Below are 10563 nucleotides of genomic sequence, written 5' to 3' on the forward strand. Positions count from 1 at the left end.
AATTTAAAGGTAAAATTATTTTTATTATTTTTATTGTACTATTAATTATAATTTACGTTTGCAAAAAGTAATGGTTAAAATGGATTAATAGAATATAATATCTTGTGATAGGAATTATGCTTATATAAATATTTTGTAAATTTTAATATATATTCCATTCAATAATCTAATAAATAATTATTTTTCTATCAAATATTTGTTTGTTATGTAAAATGACTGTTAAAAAAAAAGTATGTGAATTTTATAAACGATATAAAAATAATAAATATATATAATATATTATTTTTATGAAAAAATATGTTAGTTTTTGAAAAAACAAACAAATTATGAGTATTAATTTTTTATTATTTTAAAAAATTAGAATTCCAAAAACCTTTGTAAACAAAAAAAACTCAAATCACTTTTATATAGTATCTTTAATAATAATTAAAAGTATTAGATAATTAGTTTTATAATTGTATATTGAAAATGTAACTACATTAATTAGTCAAATCTAGAAATGATTTTTTTTATAGAATTCAAATTGATTTTGTTACTATATATATGAATTATAATTTACTACAATAACATAAATAAAAATCACAATACAATGTATCTTATAGTAATCGAGTCAATATTATTATTATTATTATTATTATTATATTATTTATATTTAGATAAAATTACAAAGGTAAATTATATAACATTCTCTTGTCTTTTTGTAAAAATGGACAAAATACTATGTATTTTATTTATTACGTAAAACCTCTTGTGTTAATGTAAAATTTGCATAAAACACCATCATTGTTTAAAACTGATGTTCGGTTCTAAATAAAGACCTAAATCATGCAAGTTTTATAAAAATAAAAAATGTAAAATATTTTAAATAGTTTTATAATCATGCATTTTTACTAAAACACAACGGCATGTTATATAATTTACCAAATTACAAATCCACTTAGGGTGTGTTTGTTTGGTAAATTTTTCCTAAATTTTACTATTTATTTAATTTTATTTTCTAAAAAATATCAAATCAAACACTTATTTTTCATTTTTATATTATACTAAAAATTAATTTTACATTCAAAACATTACATCAATACTTATTTATATCACACCGTACAACTATTCACTTTCAAAATTTATACTATTCAAATCTGAATTCAATATCCAAACCTTCAAACAAACACACCCTAAAATAATCGGTAATTTAAAGAGAATGATAATTATATACTCCCTATGTTCCAAACAAGATGCAACATTTGCTTTTGACACCGAATTTTTAGATGAGTAGCATTAAGTACAATAATTTAAAAATTAAGTGATGAGAAATATATATTTTATTTTTGAAGAGAGATCCTATGCTGAATATTCTGACTGAATTTCATCACGATCCTTAATTATTAGATTATTTATTTAATTAAAAAGATTAAATTTAAAATTAGAGGTGAAGATTAATTTCAGCATATGTTTATTTTATTTAAATGATGTGAAAGGATAAAATGTAAAATAAAAATTAATTATTAAATATAATTAATTTTTATTTTTTATTTTAAAAATATTGCAAAATATAAGAGACATACCAAAAACGAAACGCTGGTGGAGATTTGGCGGATTTGGGACGGAGGAATGCAATATAGGGTGATATTTGTAATTTAGAGAAAAAAACAGTGAAGTAACGCATCCATCACCGTTATAAATTTGAGAAAATGACGTAAAACTGATTCACACTCTAACCCAATCTGAGATCGTCTTCCCAAATCCTCGACTCTTCGACTGAGTATTCTCGTAAGTATCGCCTGCTTTCTTTCTGTAGATGCATTCGTATTCCGATTTCAGACCGCAGTGGGTTTCATGTCTATCGTCAATCCGAGGAATGTAAGTTCGATCTACATTTTTTAGAGTCGTCGTCAGTTTCGTGTGTGTATGTTTCTGATCTGTGATGTTAATGTTTTTTTTCGGCAGCATGAGAAGGAAAAGGAGAAGGAAAAAAAGAGAACTTGGGGATCGATCTGGAAAACGCCTCAGCCCATTGAAGGTAAAAATGAATGAATGAATGAATGGTTTGGGATTGCTGCGAAAGAAAGTGTTGATGCGATGCGGGTCTTGGTTATATAATAATAACAGATCAAATATTGAATCTTGAATACTTTTAAATTTTAAAAGATCAATCCTTTGATATGTTTGCAATAAGCAGTGGTGAAAACTGAGTTGAAAGATACAATAATGAAAAATAAAAATTAATTTGAAAATTATAAATTTAAGTAGGTTCGGGGCTTGGCGGGAAAGTTTTTGATCAAACTCATAGCCCGGGGCCGACTGGGTTGGTCGGGTTCAAACTTAAATTATTTAATCTTCTTTTGGATATAATGGATCTGAATCTGGCCCATTATCATTGGGCTCCGGATGGGTCCGGGACGAAACCCGTGTGTCCGGTCTCGGGTCTCCAACAATTTTTTTAGAATATCCATTAATGTAAACAACTCTGTAAACTAATCATAATAAGCATTTAAGATTATCCATTGGTAAGATAAAAAGTTTATTTCTATTAACATGTTAGCATAATGTGGTGATGTTATGTTTACAGGAAGTCGTGGCAAAAGACTTTGAGTGTAAGAATGGTTCTTGTTGCCCTCTCCGAGCATTGGCATTCCATGACTCATCACAAAGTGTAAATATCTGTTGCCCTGTTGCCCTTTTATGTCTTATAGCCGGCTACTTTTATAATTATGTTTCATAATATGTATGGCCATTTCCACTATTTTTCCTATAGTAGCCATGATTAACTTTACGTAATTGTAGGTAGGGGATTTAAAAGATTTATATGGTATACGTGACCCCTTGAAATTATCCTTAGAAATGGAGCTTGGACCGGTAATGATTCATTACAAATACAAACAATTGTATTGCTAAGGTCTTTCTTTTTCATCACATGATTGATTGGATTTCTATCTTTCTGATTTAGGATTTGTGTCTTATGTCTCCCCCTACGGCCGATGATATTTTATTGTTCTTCAAAGTTTATGATCCCGAGAGTGAAAAGCTAAGGTAGTATTTTGTTATACTTCTTTTCTTGGTTCGGGAATAACTTTACCATATTTAAATTAGCTTAACTAATATTTTGTTTGCATCTTTTCGTAGATATGCGGGAAGACTTTTTGTGAACCACTTCACTAAGCCGACGCATATTTTGACCAAATTAAATGAACTTGCTGGTTTTGATGCTCATCAAAGTATTGAACTTTATGAGGTTTGTTTAGATCCCTTGTTTATGGTACTCTCTAGGTTGGATACACTTCGGCTAAATTCAATGCTAGAAGAAAACATGTTTTTCCCATCTATTCTTTTGTGTTTATCATTACGTGGATTTGCACATGAGATCGAGGAAGATTATTTTTTGTACCCATCATATGGCAGCCCATTTGGAGATTCCTTAGGGACCGATTAACAATTAACTCCGTGTTAATTAACTAAATGCAGAAATCCTTCCATTGCAAAGCAATCACTGACCATATAGTAGTTTTGATTGTGCTCTTCACATGGCTTCCCTATGAATACTTTATCTTATTGATGGTTTTATATGAATGCAAGCAACGAGTTTAGATTATTTCAAACCCTAAGAGGCATGGAAATTTCTTTTTCATCATATATTTATATTTATCATATATAAATTCAATTAGGTGCTCATATTTATTGACACATATTAAGTTCTAATTTATTAATTTGGACCATTTTATAGTAAAATCTTTTGATGTTCTTTTTGTAATTTTTGTGGCATGCTAGACGTTTTTCTTATATTTAATATATTTCATAATTTTCTTAAACGGCAATATTGGTTTGATGATCTTCATATTTTAGGATGCTCGGAAAGGAATCTTATTTATGGACTTCCCGCCTGTGCTTCAATTGCACTTAAAGAGATTTGAGTATGACATTGAGCAAGGGCTTTTTGTCAAGGTAACCCATTAATTGTTCATCCAAAGTTCAAGATAACGAGCATGCATACACTTTCATAGACATGACACTTCGAAATTAAGAATGACAATTTTATTTTGTAGAGAGTCAAATTCATTGTTATGGCATGAAGTTATTGAGGTTACATATCGTTAGGATTGCAATGCTTACAGTAAAAAGTGTTTGATCTTATATGGATTGTGAACTTTGTAATAAATAAGGATAGCACCAAGAATTCATTCATTACAATGCTAATTACAACCAAAATGAATCATAGTGAAAGTATTGGTTGTTTAATCTTCCATGTGGACGAATTTATGACTATGTTGTTTTACTTCTAAAGTTTATTTTGGTGTCCCATTAAGCCTTTCTAGTCTTATTCATATTTCAACTCTTTTTGTTGATCTGCCTAGATAAATGACCGCTATGAGTTTCCCATTCAACTGGATTTGGACAAAAATAATAGGAAGTACTTGTCACCCGAGGCTGATAAAACAAAACGCAACCTTTATACTCTTCAAAGGTATTCATCTTTATATTATTTTATATCTGCAAACTAATGAAGTTATAATTACAATAAAATTATTAAGAAAATTCAATTGTGCTTAAAGAATATTATGAAAATTTTCTATTTACAGTGTTTTGGTCCATTCTGGTGGCATTGATGGGGGGCACTATTACGTTTATATAAGACCAGACCTATCCAACAATCAATGGTATGAATTTTAACTTTGGAGCTTTTACATTATACTGCACCTTATTTTTTGTAATATTTTATCAAGTCCTTGTAATGCAACGAGCATACTAGGATAAATTTTTATCATAAATTTAGTGTATTAACTTCTTTTGTTGGAATGTTCTCACATCAATTTATCATGGACTATTTTAGGTATAAATTTGATGATGAGAAAATGTCTAGACAAGATGTTGACACAACCATAGAAGGGCTTTACGGCGGTGAACAAGTAGGTTTTTTCTAGCATTATGTCATCTTCTCGTCATGAATACTAGGATAGTATCATTTCTTTCCTTTGTCTCCGCAGGATGTCATGCCCTCATATTTTGGAATGACATGCATGAAGAACTCAAATGCGTATATGCTAGTGTATATACGTGAGAGTGACAAGGAAAATATACTTTGTGCTGCTGATGAAAAAGAAATTGCCATGCCTCTTAGGGTTTGAAATAATCTAAACTCGTTGCTTGCATTCATATATGGTAATTTTTGTAGTAGCCAATAGTAAATATATCGTACTAATTAATATATGTATTTTTAGGAGAAGTTGAGGAGAGAAATGAAAGAGGTGAAAGACATTGCTCAGACTGATGCCCATACCATTGTGAAGGTAATTTCTATGCTGGGTATATTCTTTCAGATTTTTCTATTATTGATTTTTTGTTACATACTTTTATATAAGAGAATGGTGTCCTATCTTTAGGTGGCAACTGATGATGATATTTCACAACAAATTGGAAGCGAGATATATTTTGATTTAGTTGATTTTGACAAAGTTAGAGGCTTCCATGCATGGAGATTTATGCCGCTCAACATCTTTAAGGTACATAAACCTTGAAATAATACACATCTTTTGTTTAATTCAAGTGTTTAGTGCTATGATGCTTTAAATATATTAACAATCACCTTATTTAAAACTCGTTGCTTGCATTCATATATGGTAATTTTTGTAGTAGCCAATACTAAATATATAGTACTAATTAATATATGGTTTTTAGGAGAGGTTGAGGAGAGAAATGAAAGGGGTGAAAGACTTTGCTGACACTGATGCCCATAATGCCCATACCGTTGTGAAGGTAATTTACTGCTGGGTATATTATTTCATATTTTCCTTTTATTGATTTTAAGTTACATACTTTTATATAAGAGAATGGTGTCCTATCTTTAGGTGGCAACTGATGATGATATTTCACAACAAATTGAAAGCGAGATATATTTCGATTTAGTTGATTTTGACAAAGTTAGAGGCTTCCATGTATGGAGATTTATGCCGCTCAACATCTTCAAGGTACATAAACTTTGAAATAATACACAATCTTTGTTTAATTCAATTGTTTAATGCTATGATGATTTAAATATATTAACAATCGCCTTATTTAAAAGTCAATTATAAAAATTCATCTTGAAATTAATACTGGAGGAAATAATAGAAGTAATTTGATTTCAAAATGGGCGAGAACAAGTTGAAATCTTTATATGGGAATATTTATATTTTGGGTGCTGGAAAATGATATTTATATTTATCATATATAAATTCAGATATTTGAATGGTTCGTAATATTTTGCACTTAAATTTCCTTAGATGATGTAAAGTTGAAGATGTTTTCTTGATGTGGTGTGTACATCCGTGTAAACAATTTTATAAATGACCATAATATGCATTAATATCGCTTGGTAAGATACTAATTTATTTCTATTAACATGTTAGCATAATGCGGTGGTGTTATGTTTACAGGAAGTTGTGGCAAAAGTCTTTGGTCTTCCACCCAAATATATGCATTATTGGGTATGCGCTGAGTGCAAAAATGTTTCTTGTCACCCTCTCCGAGCATTGGCATTTCATGATTCATCAGAAAGTGTAAATATTTGTCACTCTTTTATGTCTTATTGGAGACTCCAGCTTATTTTTATAATGATGTTTCATAATATAAATATGGCCATTTCTTCTATTTTTCCTATAGTAACCATGCTTAACATTGTTTGATTGTAGGTAGGGGATTTAAAAGATTTATATGGCATACATGACCCCTCGAAATTCTTCTTATATGCGGAGCTTGGATTGGTAACGTTTAATTGCAAATACAAACAATTGTGTTGCCATTCTTTTTCATCATGTGATTAATTGAGTTTCTATATGTTGATTTAGGATTCGTGTTTTATGCCTCTCCCTTATATAACAAGCGATGACATTTTACTATTCTTCAAAGTTTATGATTCCGAAACTGAAAAGCTAAGGTATTCTTTTGTTATATATATATATATATATATTTGGTTTGGAAATAATTCAAGAGATATCAAGTAGTTTAACTTATATTTTGTTTGCATTTCTTAGTAGATATGCCGGAAGACTTGTTGGCTTTGATGCCCATGGAGTATCGAACTTTACAAGGTTTGTTAACTCCCTTGTTTTATGGCACCTTCAATGTTGGATTACCTTAGTAACATTCAATGTTAGCAACGAGCATGTTAGAAGGGCTTATTTGAAATGAAATTTGTTAGAATTAACATTCAGTTTGTTTTGATTCCACATAGGCTGGAAGGCTTTCCTAGGTGTGTGTATATTGGTGAAATTAAATAACCTCGAAGACTTTCCTCCAGATATTAACTTGAAACAATTTTCAGGTTAGTCTGTGGCAAGATGAACTCTGATAGCTCCACATTAATTTTTTATGTTGATTAAGTTATTGCACATTTCATAGGTTGTTGAGCTTTCATTTATTTCTTTATTCTATCTAGCAACGATTGGCGCATATGCATTTATAGATTGAAGAAGTTTTAAGTGTGGGGCTGCTATGACAAAAATTTCACATAACTTGTTTAAAATCAATTTACAACTGTTTTCTCCTTTCATGATGCAGCCATTTTACAGATATCAAATTCAGACTTGATACTTCTGTAATCTATAGCCAATGTTCTCACTTTACTATTTGGTATGTCAGGAGATAAGATCTGAGACCAGCGTCGTGCGTGAGCCAGTCGGCATGATACTTTTATTTAGATTTTGCCAGGTATACAACATTCACAAGAACATTATTGTATGAGTACTCTATAGTCATATTGCATTTTGATGATTCATTCTGCATTTTGAAATCTCAGGAGGAATGTGGATATTATTGGCTTTCAAAAGCCACTTAAAGTGCGCACTAGGTTTTGACTTCATTGTTCGGATGCTCCCACATTTTTTCAATATCAGCATATTATCCAAGTATGTTTTCTTATCAGTTGATGTTTATCACGTATCGGTCCATATCCGTTGGTCGAAAAAAGACACTAAACAAAATAAACTATAAAAACAAGGAAAGACTTCTATCTGTTTTATGGTAATGAATACTACTTATTCCAAATGCCTGTAGCTTTTTTGCGAAACTGCAAGCTTTTACACTTTGGAGTTCTTTCTGACTGATACATGTTGCATCATACTCTGAAGAGTTTGGTTTTGTTTTTGAAAATTTTGGGATGCTGAGGGTGTGTTTGGTTATGATTTCAAACCCATTTCAACACTATTCAGCTGGATTGTTTCTAATAAAAATATATATATTTTTTTTTCATAAAATATCACATCAAATAATATTTAAATAAAACTCAAATAAAAAAAGTAAAATTCCCTGCAGTTTGTGCTTATTACATGTCATAAATCAAGTGGTCCTTTAAAGTGTATGCACACCTGAAAAATAATGTGTCGCACGTATGCTCGTTTTTTTTTTTTCCACACTATCACAAGCATTGAACTAACTTTTGTTTCATTCATTATATATTTTTTGTGCAGAAATACTCTTCATACATCACAACTCTTTGTAGTTCTGCGATCAATGTGGCTATGAACTAGAGCTTTAGTTTTTATACTTACCCATTGGAGAAGCCCATGAAGAGATTCAATAGGGATGCGTGGATGGATGAATGAATGGTGATCATATATGCTCTTGCTCGTACGAACGTCGACACAACTGTGAGTTGCGTTCTTATTATATGGTGAGGTTTAAAAAATGTGGTAACATTCAACAAACAAGGGTGTTCCCTTGTGCGTGCTGTAATGTAGCTTTTGGCAGCACATAATATCCCCAATCCCTGTAGTTTAGTAATATAAAGGCATACGGAATCAAGAAATGTCGGAGTTATGTAACCTTTATAGGTGGCTAGATCTAAATAAAAGTCTCGAGTCAGCTGGAACACACATGATTCTAGACTCAGATCTTATTTCCCTTTGTCAATTTGTTTGATGAAAAAGTTGTGGTTAGTCTTATGAAGTTGTTTAGTTTGGAAAACTTATAAAATGAAGGCCGATGGCCGAAAGTTATTGAGAATATACATTGTGCATGTGCATGCTTAACTTATACTCATATTTATTTGTACACAAAAAACTTTCTTTAACTCAGGTTTAATTTGATTGCTTAATGATATTAGTGAAATATTTAAATTATAGATCTTAATAATATATTCACCTAATATGCATTGTATGTATAGTAACTTCTAGAACATGAAGTAACTCTTGTGGGTATCAATGTGTAAACAGAATAGAATTGAATATGTTAAAAATGAAATTATTGTAATGCAAATTATGAATGTGAATAAAATTTTATTGCTAGCTTTTGCTATATTGAAAATTTTGAACTACATTTAATGCGTATGGAGGACTTATTGGCTATCTATCATCTTCTCGACCATGCAAGCCCACATTGGAAACTTAATTTAAACACCTACAAGCTCCGTCACTATATCTTTAGATTTCTTGACATCACCTTCCACCATATCTCTAGTGTGAGGAAAGACCTATTGTTGGTGTGTTCAAGGAAGGATGTTGCCCTTCTTATAGGGTAGCTACACTATGAAGAGGAGAAGAGACTAGGGATGGACACGGTTCGAATATTTGTAAATATACATGTATTTGGTATCCGAACCAAACCGAACTGCGAACCGTATTCGAACCAAAATTTTCGGTTAATAAAAAATATTTGCAGTATTTGCAAATAATTGGACTGAACCGAATTGAAAAAGAAATATATTAAAAAATAATTAAAATTTCAATTACCTAAAAATATTTGCAAATATTCAAAACCTAATCGAACATATATCAAAAGATTTCACAGTAGCTAAGCAACTCTCGCAAAACAGAATATCAAAAGAAGCACAAAGAAACAACATCATTACCACTAATTAACAAAAATCGAACCTAATAATAAAAGAAGAATTAAAAAATGAGGAATTTTAACGAAGAATGAAAAAAATAATATGTTGAATACCAAGAATGAAGCCGAAGATGATAATGGCGGTAGAAGGAGATTAAAAGTTACAACCCCGCGGCGGTTATGTCGGGGTCGGCGTGCGGCGGTAAGCGGCAATGTGTTCGTCTCGTAAATTTGATCGCGATGTGCGGTGGGGCTATAGGGTGCGAGTGTGTGTGTCGACTCTGTGTTGTAATTTAGGGTTGGTATTTGATTTTAATTTTTAATTTAGGTAATGAATTAACGGATTGTAATTGGGTAGCCCATTTGGTGAGAATATTTATTTATTCAGCCCATTAAAAGGCAAAAGCCCAATAAAAAATAATTAAAATGTATATAATTTAAAAACATAAAAGAAAAATTCGATTCGATTCTGTTCGATACGGCGATTCAGCAGTTCGATTCAAGTTTTTTGCCCACCCCAGAAGAGGCCATATAGTCTTCATTGATAGTGTTAATGCTCAAGACAAAATGACTTCCATCATTACTACAAAGGTTTGAATTCAAATGCATGCATAATGAGCTTGTCTTGTAGGCTTAAGAAAAGAGGTTTGGGATTCATTCACGGGCCATTGGAACAAAAAAAAACCTTGGGCCTCTAGGCCTATCAAGAATCAAGCCCTCGACCCATAACTAAGCCCAAGTCCAAGTTTAAGCCAAGTCCAATCCAGATCA

General features: G+C 31.0%; 1 protein-coding gene across 7 annotated transcripts; it reads left to right on the forward strand.

Moving 5' to 3' along the window:
* The first annotated feature begins 1642 nt into the window (after nt 1-1642).
* On the forward strand, nt 1643-7874 carry LOC127239409 (ubiquitin C-terminal hydrolase 13-like). Of its 7 annotated transcripts, none has more exons than XM_051257527.1 (22): nt 1645-1857; nt 1945-2017; nt 2567-2650; nt 2782-2853; nt 2945-3027; nt 3121-3229; nt 3838-3936; nt 4347-4456; nt 4572-4649; nt 4823-4898; nt 4977-5111; nt 5211-5279; nt 5373-5492; nt 5668-5745; nt 5838-5957; nt 6405-6527; nt 6660-6731; nt 6816-6904; nt 7002-7058; nt 7202-7291; nt 7609-7677; nt 7766-7874. In XM_051257527.1, the coding sequence occupies exons 1-20, from the start codon at nt 1796-1798 to the stop codon at nt 7245-7247; spliced, it is 1755 nt and encodes a 584-aa protein (XP_051113484.1). In that variant the 5' UTR covers nt 1645-1795; the 3' UTR covers nt 7248-7291; nt 7609-7677; nt 7766-7874. The 7 variants fall into 7 exon arrangements, with proteins under 7 accessions (XP_051113491.1, XP_051113486.1, XP_051113488.1 ...); XM_051257528.1 differs by having other exon boundaries at nt 7005-7058; XM_051257529.1 differs by lacking the exon at nt 7202-7291 and having other exon boundaries at nt 1644-1857.
* The last annotated feature ends 2689 nt before the right edge of the window (nt 7875-10563 follow it).

Source organism: Andrographis paniculata, unplaced genomic scaffold (genome assembly GCF_009805555.1).
Source record: "Andrographis paniculata isolate CXL003 unplaced genomic scaffold, ASM980555v1 Contig77END, whole genome shotgun sequence".
NCBI lineage: Eukaryota > Viridiplantae > Streptophyta > Magnoliopsida > Lamiales > Acanthaceae > Andrographis > Andrographis paniculata.